Source organism: Pleuronectes platessa, chromosome 6 (genome assembly GCF_947347685.1).
Source record: "Pleuronectes platessa chromosome 6, fPlePla1.1, whole genome shotgun sequence".
NCBI classification, from domain to species: domain Eukaryota; kingdom Metazoa; phylum Chordata; class Actinopteri; order Pleuronectiformes; family Pleuronectidae; genus Pleuronectes; species Pleuronectes platessa.
Window position 1 is genome coordinate 16,919,657 of NC_070631.1, and position 17,966 is coordinate 16,937,622.

The window sequence follows — 17,966 nt, forward strand, 5'->3', positions numbered from 1 at the left end:
GCTAGTTGTTTCAAGTGTTTGGCAAGCTCCTCCTCCATCTCATCTGTGAATATTCTCTTTACCTCAGCTACTGTACCCCAGGCTACTGATTTTACTTTCCCTTTGTCTTTTTTCTTTATGAATCTTTTGAGGGTTGTCTTGTCAATATTTCTACCCCTTCCAGCTTTTCTTAAGGACTTCTTTCCTTGCATGACCTCAGCGGCTGCACTCTCCATCTCTGCTAGGGGTGTTTGGCCCCAGGTTGTCTTCCTGGTGTATAGTTTCTTGGCATGATGGCTTTTCTACAATGTTTATGACATAAAAAATAAAACATATATATTGTAATATAACACTAAAATATGTTTAAGACTAAACTTAACTTGTGCTTCATGGTGGGTTAAAGTGAGACACTGTCTCACTTTACCCCACAGCATTTGTCCCACTTTACCCAACAGCCACCGTTTTAGAAAAAACATCTCTTATCAATTCAGGCTAATCTTCAGCTAGCATCAATCACATGGTTTTATATGTTGGAAGTTCACCAACATGTATGATATAAATTTTTCTGATTCAATTTGTTTTGACACAACAGTAGATTAGGTTCAAAGCAAGAAAATTTACTTTTACATGCAAAAAACAAATTTTTGTTAAAAAACATACTTTCCACAGCACCAGCACCAACTTCTCCTTCATGGCAAGGGGGGAATGGGAGGGGCTTGAAAACATAAAGTTCAAATGACCACAAATGTGTTCCGTTGCCTAGATACAGGGGGTGTCTCACATTACCCGATGTCCCACATTAGCCGGGGTAAAGTGGGACACAAGACCACTTTTTTTTAAAGAATCATATTTTCACTGCCCTTTGTCCTGAAGACATTCTGATCATTTCCATTGCTAGAACACATCCTGAATTAATTGGAAATGTGTAAATTTGACTGATATACATTTTAGCTCGCCTAGAGGGGAGCAAATGTAAAAAATGTCCCACATTACCCCGCTCTCCACTATCTGGCATGTCTACCGTCCCAAAAACTCTGGAAAAAAACAACTCCCGCGATTTGTTGTGGTTCCTCTATTTCAGAAACGATATGCTAGAGGGCATCGAATGGGATTACGACCGAAATAAACGTCATAGTCACACCATGCCCCTGTAGGGAGTCTCGCTACATGGCCTTGGACGAGCCGGGACGATGAAGGATGATCTTTAGTCATCCTTCATAATAATCCTCAAACAGATTGCAAATAATCTGCTCCCAAATTACCTGTGTGGTCAAAGGTTCAACTCATGCAGATCTCATTTGTAAGAGGATGTAGCATTTTAGCATTAACCAAAGATATCCGGTTGAATTAATTCATTTGTTTGTATTTGCTTGAGACCACACACAACCTCACAGCCTCGTCTTTACTTCATCCCTGTAATCCATACACCATCCCGATGGCAACACTTGAATTCAATATGAAACTTATCTTACAAAGGCAATTAAATTATAATGACCGATTTAACAGTTGTGAGTAGTTAAAGCCATTATTAATTACAAGCACATGATTTGAAGCATATGGTGCAAGTGTATGTAGATTGTGTCCATGTGATGTGGGTTTTTACAGAACATGCAGTAAGCCAAAGTCCCATTCCCTTTAAAACCCACCTTGTACCTTGGTGGAGTGCAATTAAAATGTTAAAATGGGGAATGTGTCAGATGGTAAGAGACAACGCTTCTTTGCTGAAGAAACAAGTTCACTTGTGTACAAAGTAAAAAGACACGCATGCTTCAAAATGGCAATGTGCCAACAATGCACTGACCTCAGATTTTTAGATCTGGGTGCTGACATAGTTGCAAGAGCATTTGCTATTTAAATTAAGGGGCCGCAGGATGAGAAGCTGACAACTGCATTAATGTGGAACCAACAAATACACAATTGGTGCAACGAGTGTAAGACAAGGCCCTAAAGTAAAAGGTCATCTTTGACTGATATACTGCGATTCTTATGTAATAGAAAACGTTACAGTTAAATGTGTCAACATTTTTAGCCACTATGCAATAAGGAGAAGTTATCTAATAAGACATACCACAAAACTGCAAGGTCCATCCATAGATCAACCCCCCCCTCCCCCCCCCCCCATTGAAAGTATCAAGACATTAACTTTTCCTAAACCTAACAAAATCATTTTGTCATTAAACCTGTGTGTTTTATTACCATGACAACATGTGTGTTTGTGCGTGTGCGTGTGTGTGTGTGTGTGTATACATATGTATATACCATTTGTCATATACACAGCTTAGAGGCTTTGCTTGCTCATAATTATCGCTCACCTCAGTGTGTAGCCATCACAGGGGTAAGTGCACCTCAGATACTGTTTGCATACTAATCTGTGAGCTGCATGGAAATCAAGACTTTGGGTTTGCCATTACAAGCCACACATTGCTTATTAAAAGCAGAGGCTGAATCCCTTTAGAGATCACAGCAGATTGATGAACAACCATGAAACATTTTCTCTTTTGTCTGTGTCTGCTGGGCTCTCTTCTACGCGCCTCCTCGACTCAGTGCACTGTCCCAGCCTCGGAGTTTCAGCTGGAAGGAGACTATCTGATAGGTGGACTTTTTGATATTCATCATGTCATCGACTCTGTACATCAAGTCAGACCAGAGGCCATCAACTGCTCCAGGTGAGTTTTTATTATACATTTGCATGGATATCCAATGAAGTTGAAAGTATAAGATCAGGTCTTAGTGTAACGGATTATACTCAAATGTAAAGCCAGTTACTAACGCTCCATAAGACATTTTCCTTCACACTCTATCCAGTTATTTGTACATGATCAAGTTGACGATGTAACATCTGATCTCGATCATTGTACCATGAAATATCTAATTTCTCTTCATGTAAATGTATCAGTGTTGACGTCTGAAGTCTTAATGTTGATTAAAGTCGGTCCTGCTCTCCTGTTGTCCTTCCTCTGTCCACAGTCAACCCTTCATTGTGTCCAGTTATCGGAGGTTTCAGATGATGAGATTCGCTGTGGAGCAAATCAATAACTCCACTAACCTGCTGCCTAATGTGTCTCTTGGTTATGAGATTTTTGACCACTGCTCGGAATTTCAGAATTTCCCAGGAATTTTCCAACTCATCTCATTCAATGGCTCAATTAAAGTCTTGGATGAAAAACATAAGACTATGTTCAAAATGACTAAGATGATAGGAGTGGTCGGCCCCTTCTCAAGCACTGAGACACGGACTGTCGCCCAACTGTTCATGACTGATCTCATCCCTATGGTAAATCTGTCCTCCTTTTAAATATTTTTCCATCGTACAATGTCAATTAATATAAATTTTGACTTAGTCATGACATTGTGAATTTATTTGTTCTTTATTGCTAATGAAAACATTGCGAATTTCTCTATTACTCTTCTTACAGGTCAGCTATGGAGCTGCCAGCTCTGCGTTTTCAGAGAAAGCGAAATATCCCTCTTTCCTGCGAACAGTGCATTCCAATGAAGAAATCATAGAAGTGATTGTCAGCATCCTACTGCACTTCCAATGGAAGTGGGTTGCTTTCCTCTACAGTGGTGACGACTTTGGCGTTGATGGCCTGACGTTGTTTATAAAGAGGATTAAAGACACTGAGATCTGCTTGCCGTTCACCAAAACGCTCATTGACGACACTAATCACTCCCAAATGTTCAGACAGATAGACGTACAGAGGATAGACATCATTGTTGTATATGCTTCTAAGTTGATCGCTGAAGATCTCATTAGGTCAGCAATACGACTGAATGTCACCAACAAGGTGTGGATAGCAGGGGACACCTGGTCCTTAAACAAGATGCTTCCCAAGGAGAGAGGAATCCAGAATATTGGAACTGTGCTCGGCGTGTCTCAGTCAGTAGTGACGATACCTGGTTTCAGTGATTTTATCCTTTCTTCCAAAAGCAGGATTCAATGTGGTAATGCAAAACAACCGACATTGTGTAATCAGGTTTGCAACTGTGACAGCCTGACTGCAGAGGAACTCATTTCTATGGACCCATCCTTCTCTTTTGCTGTGTATTCTGCTGTGCATGCTCTTGCCAACGCCCTACACAATGCCTTACAATGTGAAGCTGGTCAATGTAATGACAATATTACACTGTCCCCTTACATGGTGAGTATAACAATTATTAGAGTGTTTATATTAGATTTTTATGATGATAGCACCTGTAGATAAGTTGACCAAGATCCAAAATACTTGTCTCACGTGTGTTTTATTAGATACACATCATATACAATCCACTTTACAACCAACAGAAGTAGTAACGCTCCTCTGAACTTTGTGTGTCCACATCAGGTTCTTGCACAGTTGAAGAAGTCAAACTTTATGCTTATGAATCAAACTATTCGGTTTGATCAAAATGGAAACCCCAGGTTTGGATCCTATTCTATAGTTTTCTGGAACCAGAGTGGTGACGCCCAGATGATCGGCTTTTACGATGTTCACCCATCAGTCCATCATTTTATTAACAGTACCAAAGTAAAGTGGTACTCAGGTGGAGAAGTAAGTCATTTTTTCCCACAGTACAGTATGTTGTTTGAGAAAATTGTGCACAAATTAAACGGCACTGGAAAGAGCAGACAAACTGTTATCACAAACAGATTGTGGTACAACACGCCGCATACGAGGGAAATCACTCTGTGTCTAAAAAGGATTGTTCCCACTTTACAAAACATGTCAAGATATTTAAAAGCTGCATATGAAGACTGTTGTGAGTGCAAATTTCATCCTTAACGGTATTTACTTATCTTAAATTACTTTCTGCTGAACAATTCAGGTGCCAACTTCACAGTGTAGCCCACCATGTGAAGTGGGATATGCAAAACAGCAAGATGGAATCCACAAATGCTGCTTCACATGTCAACTCTGTCGGAATGGAACTTATGTCAACAGCACAGGTAAATTATAATAGAGGAAAATAAGGAACATTTCTAGAAAAACACTACCGCCCTTTTATTTTGATAAGATGAGTCCTGTCATTTGGAAAGCTGTTTAACATTCAGACACCTACAAGCTTCCATTTTCACTCTGACCCCTGAAAATGGCCGATGAATCCAGAGCTTTTGGTGTGAAATGATTTGGTTTGGGTTTTAAGGATATACTGGTGTCTTCAGCTACACCTTGAACCCATTCCATTCAATGCAATGTACTCTTCTTAAACTTTTCAAACATATTTATATATAAAAAATTTAAACAAATTTAAATTAACAAACTATCGTCATGACAGAACATATACCTGTTAATTCCATATTCGTCTGTCTGTATGTGGAACGCATATCTCCTGAGCTGTTTCTCTCAGCAGCTTCATACTTAGCATGTGCATTGTTTGTGGCCCAGGAAAGTGCAATGACCATTTTGGTGGGATTAATACATATGATATGTTCAATATTAATAACATTTAAATAAACAGTCGATCAGCGCTCGTTAGTAATCAGTGGGGGCGGACAATATCGTCGCCAGATCAATTTGATAATAACCTAAATACATATTTTCGGACTGACAGACATTCACAGGTGCTGATCTCCTATATGGCAATAACAATCATAGAACCAATTTCTCCTTGGCAAGTATTTAAAGTAAATCACACGATTTTGTGGTATTGCTTGGTACTGAGCAGAATTACAGAGCTATGACCTTGGGTGTGAAGATTGAGTTGACCTTTGAAATAGCCGACATGCATGAAAAAAACAACACCAGTTAAGTAAATCAACAAATGTATATATATAAAGCACATTACTGTTGGGCCAGAGCCCAGCGGGGGGCCGCCAGACACTGGAGCCGAGAGGAACAAAGGGTTGTTAAACTTTGGGCGGGAAACATCCTCCTGCAGGCTCAAGAATCTCCCCCTGGTGGTGGAGAAATGTCCTGGGGTTTTCCCAGAAACCCCCGCTCAGTTCCAAGCCCCGCCCACTCAGATCCATTTCTGACACTCAATTGGCTTAAAGCCAGCATCATCCTATGACCAACTCCTCAAGGAGGAGGACCTCTCAGGTAGAACAAAACCACTGAGACCCCAATAATCGCTGCCATTTTACCCTGCTCTGAAGACAACACCAGGCCCCCTTCGGGGCCTCTCAGCTGATTCAGTTGCTAACGGGGGCAACCTTAACTTTTAGTTTATCAACCAGAGTTATTTTATTTCATTGTTTTTATTTCTTTATTCAGTCGACGGTTTTATTTTCAAAAGGACTTTTGTTATTTTAACTTGAAGAGGCCGCGCACAGGAACTCGCTCGCCGGTCGAGCATCACAGACTTTCTTTCCAAATCCACAGCGGCGTTACCGCTGTTCATCCCCTGCAGAAGCGCGAGATTCATTCCGCTGAGGAGCACGAGCTCCACATCCCTGAAGAAGAAGGACGGCGTTCATCCCGTCGAGGCAGCACGAGAAAATCCGCTGCTTGTCCGGTCCAGCGGCCGAAGACCGCTTGAGAGACCACGTGATTCACTGGCCCGACGCGCACGCACACCGCGAGGGTGGTACAGTAAGAGGCTTTATTGTCTGGGCAGATGTTAATCTAATACGTAGCGTATTGTTTTAATACTTGAATGTATTTGTTTGTATGAGACCGCCGAGTCTCTAGTGTTAGCGGCGATTCGCCACTTCCGGTTTCCGGTTACGGCCTTGTGCCACAGTTTTTAAGCGCCGTGAGCAGCGTCTCCAGCTCATTGTGACCGTTCGAACAACTTTAAAGAGACTTTACCGTTCAAACCTCAGCACACAACGCCACTTGGGTGCTGAGTGGTAAAGTAAATGTAACTTGTCTCTGACGGTGCTTTTAAGAGCTTTGCTCTCTCCTTGTATGCTCTCTCTCTCTCTCTCTCTCCTTCTAAACCGACCTATACATACATCCGATCTGTATTTAGAATACAGTTCATGTAACATAGTTAAATCTATATTCAGAGAGGCTGGACACATCTGGAAGCCATGCGGCCGAACGCCAAAGCAGAGACAAAGAATTCTCTTTGTCTGAAAATCCCTTGGTGCAATTCATGTGACGACCACCAGTGTGAGCTCCGGCCACATGGTGTCATTAACATAGACTCCATTTTGAATAACGCAAGTTAAACCACCATTTTGAATCTATTATTGCCACGCCTCCTCTCTCCCTCTCCTCCCATTCTGGCTCTAAATTCATAACGGCTCCGCCATCTTGTTTTGTAGTCAATCCGCCATTTTGAGAGTTTTTAGGCCTTGATTCCACGAATCATGATCGGCCGCCATCTTAGATGTGACGTCACCAAGTGACTGCGTCATCGCCACGCCCCTTTCTTTTTCTCTCTCTCTCTCTCGCTCTCTCACACACCCACACACACACACAGACACACCCACACAGACACAGAGACACATTGATAGACACAGACAGATACACACACACAGATACACATAGATGAATACATGTGTTTTTCTAAGTTGTGATAAGCGGCTGCTGTTGTTATCTTTGAAATATGGGAGTTTGTTAAAATGATGAATCATTAAATAACACTAACTTTATTTCACATGCATACACATAGACATACACACACACACAGAGAGACACTTTGACACAGACACACACACATACACATAGACAGACATACATAGGTAGACCGCCGGTTTTACATGTATTTTCTGAATTGTGATAAGTGCTGCTGCTGTGTTTATCTTTGAAATATCGGAGCTTGTTAAAATGATGAATCATTGAATAACATTAACTTTATTTCCCCTTTTTAATAAATGCTTTTGTAATTAAAGTATCTGTAGTCTGTGATTATTTGTGCATATGTATGTGATTGCAGCTGGATTATGATTGCCTGTGCTCGAACTTAGTAGCCTTCACTGTTAATTAAATAATTATTAATATTAAATATTGAGATTATTGATTTGACATTTATCATTATGAGACTGATATTTATAGATTGTATCGTTGGTCCCTGTAACCAGGGTGGTGCCCCGCGACAATAAGCAATGATTACAGATTTGTATTATTCTTAATTGATAATTTTATTGTTTTCATTAATTATTTTAACTATTATTAATGGATAACCGTATCATTTCTAATTAAATGTGTTACATTTCTTAATTAACAGCTTTATCATTTTTGATTATTTTTAAGAAATAATTGTTATTTTAATAATCATATTTCATGATTATTAATAATTAGCCAACGTCAATTCTACTCCTACTATTGCACAACATTACTGAACAGTTATAAAGCTAATTCAGAGTAAAACTGCTTCCTCTATTGTCTGATTATCTTTCCAAAACTGTATTAACAAATCGTCCCTCTCTTTTGTTTAACAGAGGATCCCTACAAGTGCATAGACTGTAAGGAGACAGAGTGGTCTGCAGAAGGAAGCACCTCATGCACCCTGCGGCTGGTGGAGTACATCCCATTCACAGACAGTGGGGCTATACTGATCATGTTCGGGGCCTCGGCCTTGGTGGGCATCTCACTCACCATGTCTGGTCTCTTTGCTGTGAACTACAACACCCCTGTTGTCAGATCTGCTGGGGGACCCATGTGCTTCCTTATCTTAGGCTGCCTCAGTCTGTGTAGTCTCAGTATTTTCTTTTACTTTGGCAAGCCAACTGTTTCTTATTGTATCTTGAGGTTCTTACCGTTCTTCTTGTTCTACACTGTTTGTATGGCATGCTTTGTTGTGCGCTCATTTCAAATTGTTTGCATTTTCAAAATGGCTGCCAAGTTTCCCAAGCTGCACAGCTGGTGGATGAAGTATCATGGACAGTGGCTGGTCATCACTGTGGCATTTGTCACTCAGGCACTCTTTATAATCATTGGCTATTCTTATACACCCCCCAGGCCCTACAATGAAACCGTATGGTACCCAGATAAAATCATACTTAGTTGTGACTTCAGTCTGGAATCCTGCTCTGCTCCTGTATCTTTACTTCTATGTCTGTGCTCTCTTTGCTTTATTTTCTCCTACATGGGGAAAGACCTCCCCAAAAATTACAACGAAGCCAAAGCGATAACGTTCTGTCTGCTGCTGTTGATCCTCACCTGGATCATCTTTGCCACTGTATATCTGCTTTACCGGGGAAGATACATCCAAACGCTTAACGCTGTGGCAGTGCTCTCCAGTCTCTACTCCTTTCTGTTGTGGTACTTCCTGCCAAAATGTTACATCATCATTTTCCAACCCAAGAAAAACACACAGCAGTACTTCCAAGGTCTCATTCAGAACTATACCAAAACTATGAGCCAGTAGCAGCTTACTGTAATATCTGATGGATCAGATGTGCTTCAGGTCTTCTAAATATTTTAACATCTGAAGTCCTTAAAAATTGTATTTACTCCAATATTACATATAACTCATACAACTGATTCTTGCAATAATCATTCAATCATCCAGTGCAGTATCAGACACTGACATATTCAACCATCTGTGCATTTTCTGCAGTTTCACATCTCTTGTTTCCTCTGTGTTCTCACCTACAAGGAATTCTAAATACACACTTTGAAATATCATTTTGTTCTATGATATATAACTAACTCAATTGAGATTTATTATACAGGTCTACATTTACAACAGTGATAAGAAAATGTATGTAAAAAAAATAGAGCTGTGAAAAATAACGCGTTAACGCGTTATGATTAAATTACAGGATTAATTCGTTTTTTTTTTTAACGCATTTAACGCATGCGCAGAAGGACCTTCCAATTCCGCCGCCTCTGCACTAGTCGCCGCTCTAATGCAGTCAGACGGCAGCTGCCATTCAAACAAACAAACAACATGGATAATTCTGATGAACCTGAGGACCTTCTGGACGGGAAGATCGTGTTCCAAAAAAACAAAGATCGAACATTCAGTAAAACCAAGGTGATATGCACACTCTGCGAGAAGACGTTATCGTTTCACCGTAGCAATACCCGCCTAACCACCGCAACGCGAAGCATGTGTTGCTCGGCGAGGGGCGTTCAAGTGGAATGCGCCAAACCAGACTCACTCGCCGGACACATTGTGCAAAAGAAGCGGTCAGCTTTACTGTCAGAGAATTTGAACAAGTTAGTTTGCCTCACCAACTGGCTAAAGACCGAGTAGCTAAGAGGGCCTTTAGAGGCATTAGATTGTATCATGGTGTGGTTAATGGTTGTGTGACAAAAAATATAAAAATGTCAACCATCCTATGGCTAAGAAGCTCAAATAATTTCTGTTTAATTTTAAAAAAAAAGTTTTATTCAACCACACAATGGCTAAGGAACCCGAATTCTGTTTAGGATGAAGATTATATTAATGTTCCATATGGAAAAGCAATGATAACTGCTGAAGAACTGCTGAGTTGCAGCACAAAAGAAAAGTTAAATGTCATAAATCTTGTTTTCACAAAAATATTCCGAAAAAATCGGTAATGTGATTAATCATGATTAATCCATAGAAACCTGTGATTAATTTGATTAAAAATTTTAATCATTTCACAGCCCTAAAAAAAAATAATTATGGAATATGTTGTTTTCTTTTCAGCTTAACATTTTTGTGGTTATTACATTATTTTCACAACATGAAAACACCAGCTCATTGTGATGCTGTTCACAGACGAGATTTCAGACATATCTTTAATTCACTTGGTAACATTTTTAATGCATTCAAATGATTTTGCTTTTGTGTCTATTGCTTGTAATATATTTTCTTTCATCTCCAATAAAGAAAATAAAGTCCAATCTCTAACTCTATTGGTCCACCTCATTTTAAAATGTCTACGTACACGCCCATACTGTCACATTTGAGATATCCTCATTTCATTCCGACAGTATCAGGGTGGTAATGAACGATGTCATCATTGAACAGTTATACAGCTGTAAAGACAACATTATGAGACTATCAGAGCTGTCAGAGCCAGAAGTGGTTTGGGTTTGTAGGTGCTGTTTTTTTATTCTCTTAATCTTTAACTCTTTACAAATAGTGACTGGTTTTAGTTCTGCACTCCTGTTAATGTGTTAAGTTCATTGACCACATCGGCTTCAATTTCAAATGCTGTGCACCAAACCTAGCATTAAATAAGTTCCGCACAAAGCTGTCACCGCTGATTACTTTAAAGTTACAGCAACAGTACTTGGTGTGATATTTACAGGTTTATGTAAGGTTTTTAAGGAAATGGGTAAACTTGCCCTTATTAGTGAAAATCTGGAATAAAAAACAAAAACATTAGTCTGCTTAATTTGAAAAATTAAGTTCTATCGTCGCCTTAAAAACAAGAGTTAGAAATACCTGAAAGGGAATTGTATGAATATAGTTCGTTATCTTAACTTGAAAATGTGAGTTGAAAGGTTATGAATTGACAAAAGAAAGTCACGATCCACCACCACCATCACAATCCATCACTACTATTCATGTTCAAGATCCTCCATCACGATCCAAGTTCAGCTGCCACCATGATCACGATCCTTGATTCGCCATCGATCGTCAGAGTAGGTTTTCATAATTGGATAATGTTATATAGTTACTAGTTTTAACTTCATTAAAAAAATATTTCAACGAATAAATTATTATTAATTAAACAACTTGTACTACGTAACTTTGTAAGATGAAACAAAGCTTATCTTGAAGTTGAGTTAACCTTGATAATTTTTACAGTGTATTTATCAAGATAGCATCAAGATCACATTTATTTGCCTTTGATAACTCGCTATCATGAAGCTGAAATTATTTTACTAAATGTGGCATTGGGAGTGTGTAATTTAAGACTGAAATGGAAACAAAGAGGAAACCAGTGCCTTCGGAAACTCAATTTTCCTGTTAACATACAAGAAAATAACATGTTACAAGCAACAACCATGCACATTGTTGGTATGGATGATCTTTTAGAAGTGCAAACATTTGACACCAATAATTGCTCTTTAGTAGTTCACCCACCTCATGTGGCTCCCACAAACCATTTCATTTATACTTTAATCATCTTTTACATCACACTTTAATATCTCCAACAGACAAGGGGTTCAGCTGTGTCATTACGAGTTTGCCTGGTTTCAGTGAGAGTCCAGCTCACGATCTTTAGTCATCCTTCATAATAATCCTCAGACAGATTGCAAATTATCTGCTCCCAAATTACCTGTGTGGTCAAAGGTTCAACTCATGCAAATCTCATTTGTAAGAGGATGTAGCATTTTAGCATTAACAAAAGAAAGTTGAATTCATTCATTTGTTTGTATTTGCTTGAGACCACACACAACCTCACAGCCTCGTCTTTACTTCAGCCCTGTCATCCATACACCATCCCTATGGCAACACTTGAATTCAATATGAATTTTAACTTAGAGAAGCATATTACATTTTAATGACTGATTCAACAGTTGTGAGTAATTTAAGCCATTATTAATTATAAGTTAATGATTTGAAGCATATGGTGCAAGTGTATGTAGGTTGTGTCCATGTGATGTGGGTTTTTAGCATAACATGCATTAAGCCAAAGTCCCATTCCCTTTAAAACCCACCTTGTACCTTGGTGGATTGTGATTCAAATTTAAAAATGGGGAATGTGTCAGATGGTAAGAGACAACGCTTCTTTGCTGAAGAAACAAGTTCACTTGTGTACAAAGTAAAAAGACACGCATGCTTCAAAATGGCAATGTGCCAACAATGCACTGACCACAGATTTTTAGACCAACACACCCATGGGTGCTCAGATAGTTACAAGAGTATTTGCTATTTAAATTAAAGGGCCACTGGATGAGAAGCTGACAACTACCCCCCCCCCCCCCCCCCCCCCCCAATTGAAAGTATCAAGGCATTTACTTTTCCTAAACCTAACAAAATAATTTTGTGCCTAAACCTGTGTGTTTTATTCCCACGGGGGAGATGCGTTTGTGTGTGTTTGTATACATATGAATATACCATTTGTCATATACTCAGCAGAGAGGCAGCTAGCAGCTGACAGCTCAGATACTGTTTACATACTACTCTTTGAGCTGCATGGAAATCAAGACTGGGGGTTTGCCATTACAAGCCACACATTGCTTATTAAAAGCAGAGGCTGAATCCCTTTAGAGAGCACAGCAGATTGATGAACGATCCCTACAACCATGAAACATTTTCTCTTTTGTCTGTGTCTGCTGGGCTCTCTTCTACGCGCCTCCTCGACTCAGTGCACTGACCAAGCCTCGGAGTTTCAGCTGGAAGGAGTCTATCTGATAGGTGGACTTTTTGATATTCATCATGTCATCGACTCTGTACATCAAGTCAGACCAGAGGCCATCAACTGCTCCAGGTGAGTTTTTATTATACATTTGCATGGATATCCAATGAAGTTGAAAGTATAAGATCAGGTCTTAGTGTAACGGATTATACTCAAATGTAAAGCCAGTTACTAACGCTCCATAAGACATTTTCCTTCACACTCTATCCAGTTATTTGTACATGATCAAGTTGACGATGTAACATCTGATCTCGATCATTGTACCATGAAATATCTAATTTCTCTTCATGTAAATGTATCAGTGTTGACGTCTGAAGTCTTAATGTTGATTAAAGTCGGTCCTGCTCTCCTGTTGTCCTTCCTCTGTCCACAGTCAACCCTTCATTGTGTCCAGTTATCGGAGGTTTCAGATGATGAGATTCGCTGTGGAGCAAATCAATAACTCCACTAACCTGCTGCCTAATGTGTCTCTTGGTTATGAGATTTTTGACCACTGCTCGGAATTTCAGAATTTCCCAGGAATTTTCCAACTCATCTCATTCAATGGCTCAATTAAAGTCTTGGATGAAAAACATAAGACTATGTTCAAAATGACTAAGATGATAGGAGTGGTCGGCCCCTTCTCAAGCACTGAGACATTGACGGCCGCCCAACTGTTCATGACGGATCTCATCCCTATGGTAAATCTGTTCTCTTTTTAAATATTTTTCCATCGTACAATGTCAATTAATATAAATTCGACTTTGTCATGACATTGTGAATTTATTTGTTCTTTATTGCTAATGAAAACATTGCGAATTTCTCTATTACTCTTCTTACAGGTGAGCTATGGAGCTGCCAGCTCTGCGTTTTCAAAGAAAGCTATATATCCCTCTTTCCTGCGAACAGTGCATTCCAATGAAGAAATCATAGAAGTGATTGTCAGCATCCTACTGCACTTCAAATGGAAGTGGGTTGCTTTCCTCTACAGTGGTAACGACTTCGGCGTTGACGGCCTGACGTCGTTCATAAAGAGGATTAAAGACACTGAGATCTGCTTGCCGTTCACCAAAACGCTCATTGACGACACTAATCACTCCCAAATGTTCAGACAGATAGACGTACAGAGGATAGATATTATTGTTGTCTTTGCTCCTAAGTTAACTGCTGAAGATCTCATTAGGTCAGCAATACGACTGAATGTCACCAACAAGGTGTGGATAGCAGGGGACACCTGGTCCTTAAACAAGATGCTTCCCAAGGAGAGAGGAATCCAGAATATTGGAACTGTGCTTGGCGTGTCTCAGTCAGTAGTGACGATACCTGGTTTCAGTGATTTTATCCTTTCTTCCAAAAGCAGGATTCAATGTGGTAATGCAAAACAACCGGCGTTGTGTAATCAGGTTTGCAACTGTGACAGCCTGACTGCAGAGGAACTCATTTCTATGGACCCATCCTTCTCTTTTGCTGTGTATTCTGCTGTGCATGCTCTTGCCAACGCCCTACACAATGCCTTACAATGTGAAGCTGGTCAATGTAATGACAATATTACACTGTCCCCTTACATGGTGAGTATAAAATGATTAGAGGGTTTATATTTGATTTTTATGACGATAGCACCTGCAGATAAGTTGACCAAGATCCAAAATACTTGTCTCACGTGTGTTTTATTAGATACACATCATATACAATCCACTTTACAACCAACAGAAGTAGTAATGCTCCTCTGAACTTTGTGTGTCCACATCAGGTTCTAGCAGAACTGAGGAAGTCAAACTTTTTGCTTATGAATCAAACTATTGGGTTTGATCAAAATGGAAACCCCAGGTTTGGATCCTATTCTATAGTTTTCTGGAACCAGAGTGGTGACGCCCAGAAGATCGGCTTTTATGATTTTTACCCATCAGTCCATCAATTTATTAACGGTACCAAAGTAAAGTGGTACTCAGGTGGAGAAGTAAGTAATTTTCTCCCAATCAATCAATCAATCCCACAGTACAGTATGTTGTTTGAGAAAATTGTGCACAAATTAAACGGCACTGGAAAGAGCAGACAAACTGTTATCACAAACAGATTGTGGTACAACACGCTGCATATGAGGGAAATCACTCTGTGTCTAAAAAGGATTGTTCCCACTTTACAAAACATGTCAAGATATTTAAAAGCTGCATATGAAGACTGTTGTGAGTGCAAATTTCATCCTTAACGGTATTTACTTATCTTAAATTACTTTCTGCTGAAAAATTCAGGTGCCTACTTCACAGTGTAGCCCACCATGTCAAGTGGGATATGCAAAACAGCAAGATGGAATCCACAAATGCTGCTTCACATGTCAACTCTGTCAGAATGGAACTTATGTCAACAGCACAGGTAAATTATTATAGAGGAAAATAAGGAACATTTCTAAAAAAAACACTACTGCCCTTTTGTTTTGATATCATTTGGAAAGCTGTTTAACATTCAGACACCTACAAGCTTCCATTTTCACTCTGACCCCTGAACATGGCCGATGAATCCAGAGATTTTTGGCTTAAATAATTGGTTTTGGTTTTAAGAATATACTGATGTCTTCGCTACACTTTGAACGCATTCCATTCAATGCAATGTACTCTTCTTAAACTTTTCAAACATATTCATATATTAAATATTAAAGGAAATTTAAATTAACAAAATATCGTCACGACAGAACATCTACCTGTTAATTCCATATTTGTCTCTCTGTATGTGGAACGCATATCTCCTGAGCTGTTCCTCTAAGCAGCTTCATACTTAGCATGTGTGTTGTTTGTGGCCCAGGAAAGTGCAATGACCATTTTGGTGGGATTAATACATATTATATGTTCAATATTAATAAAATTGGCAAGTCGTTCAAGTAAAAGCACATTTTTGCTTGGTACTGATCAAGGATTACAGAGCTGTAAACTTGGGTCTAAAGATTGAGTTGACCTTTGAAATATACGACATGCATGAAAAAAAACACACCAGTTAAGTAAATCTGCAAATGTTTATATATAAAGCACATTACTGAACAGTTTTAAAGCTAATTCTGTTTCATTTGATGAAAAACATGGATTAAAACTCATCATTGCAGATAACCCAGGTAGGATGATCAGAACGTTTTCTAATGTCACTCTGCATTATAGTCTGTTTATAAAAAGCTCTGAACACAGCATCCAACACACAAACAATAAAAATGAATGTATATTATTTTCATTAACATTCCAAACAGATGGGTTTAGAACAGGCACTGGAGTGGTGGATTATGAAAGCTGAAGAGAGTAAAACTGCTTCCTCTATTGTCTGATTATCTTTCCAAAACTGTATTAACAAATCATCCCTCTCTCTTGTTTAACAGAGGATCCCTACAAGTGCATAGACTGTAAGGAGACAGAGTGGTCTGCAGAAGGAAGCACCTCATGCACCCTGCGGCTGGTGGAGTACATCCCATTCACAGACATTGGGGCTATACTGATCATGTTCGGGGCCTCGGCCTTGGTGGGCATCTCACTCGCCATGTCTGGTCTCTTTGCCATGAACTACAACACCCCTGTTGTAAGATCTGCTGGGGGACCCATGTGCTTCCTAATCTTAGGCTGCCTCAGTCTGTGTAGTCTCAGTATTTTCTTTTACTTTGGCAAACCAACTGTTTCTTATTGTATCTTGAGGTTCTTACCGTTCTGCTTGTTCTACACTGTTTGTATGGCATGTTTTGTTGTGCGCTCGTTTCAAATTGTTTGCGTTTTCAAAATGGCTGCCAAGTTTCCCAAGCTGCACAGCTGGTGGATGAAGTATAATGGACAGTGGCTGGTCATCACTGTGGCATTTGTCACTCAGGCACTCTTTATAACCATTGGCTATTCTTATACACCCCCCAGGCCCTACAATGAAACCGTATGGTACCCAGATAAAATCATACTTAGTTGTGACCTCAGTCTGGAATCCTTCTCTGCACCTGTATCTTTACTATTATCTCTGTGCTTTCTCTGCTTTATTTTCTCCTACATGGGGAAAGACCTCCCAAAAAATTACAACGAGGCCAAAGCGATAACGTTCTGTCTGCTGCTGCTGATCTTCACCTGGATCATCTTTGTCACTGGATACCTGCTTTACCGGGGAAAATACATCCAAACTATTAACGCTGTGGCAGTGCTCTCCAGTCTCTACTCCTTTCTGTTGTGGTACTTCCTGCCAAAATGTTACATCATCATTTTCCAACCCAAGAAAAACACACAGCAGTACTTCGCAGGTCTCATTCAGAACTATACCAAAACTATAAGCCAGTAGCTGACTGTAGTAATTATGTCACAGCAGACAGATTTGTTTTGGCCTCATAAAATGATGTTATTTAGTTACAGGAAAGTAATATTTTTCACCTATTTTTCTAATTTAGCGTGCAGTAAGGTGCATTAAAAATAAACATTGTAACAGGAGGTAAGTACTCTACAGAGATGAATACTGACTTTGTCCTGAACAGGATTCTGAGAAAGATTATCTGTATGTATCATAAATGGCTGATACCTTGAATAAGTAATGGCAATTGCTAACTTCCTTTAATAGTAAATATATTTGTAATATATATCTGTTTTTGTGATAACACTCCATTGTACACATCTCAATAAAGAAATAAGTTGGCATTGTGGGAAATGTTACTTTTCTCTGTCAGAGTCAGATAAAATGATTGATGTCACTCTCATGCCGGTTGTTCTACAGCTCGTCTTGACTTTTTCACTTTCTCCATCTTAATAATTCTTCAGGCTCCATGATTCTATTGGTATATGTAATTGTTTTCTTCCTTTTTTTCTTCATGATTTCTTCTTTTAAAAGTGTCAGAAATGTGTAATTTGAG

The 17,966-nt window shown here is 39.4% G+C and overlaps 2 protein-coding genes across 2 annotated transcripts; both read left to right on the forward strand.

Moving 5' to 3' along the window:
• Positions 1-2,460: 2,460 nt before the first annotated feature.
• Positions 2,461-9,219, forward strand: LOC128442036 (taste receptor type 1 member 1-like). The gene is made up of 6 exons (XM_053424203.1): positions 2,461-2,645; positions 2,947-3,253; positions 3,396-4,121; positions 4,305-4,511; positions 4,786-4,906; positions 8,291-9,219. Exons 1-6 carry the CDS (start codon positions 2,461-2,463, stop codon positions 9,217-9,219), a joined length of 2,475 nt encoding a protein of 824 aa, XP_053280178.1.
• Positions 9,220-13,028: 3,809 nt separating this feature from the next.
• On the forward strand, positions 13,029-17,404 carry LOC128442037 (taste receptor type 1 member 1-like). Its single transcript, XM_053424204.1, has 6 exons — positions 13,029-13,213; positions 13,515-13,821; positions 13,963-14,688; positions 14,871-15,077; positions 15,370-15,490; positions 16,476-17,404. The coding sequence occupies exons 1-6, from the start codon at positions 13,029-13,031 to the stop codon at positions 17,402-17,404; spliced, it is 2,475 nt and encodes an 824-aa protein (XP_053280179.1).
• The last annotated feature ends 562 nt before the right edge of the window (positions 17,405-17,966 follow it).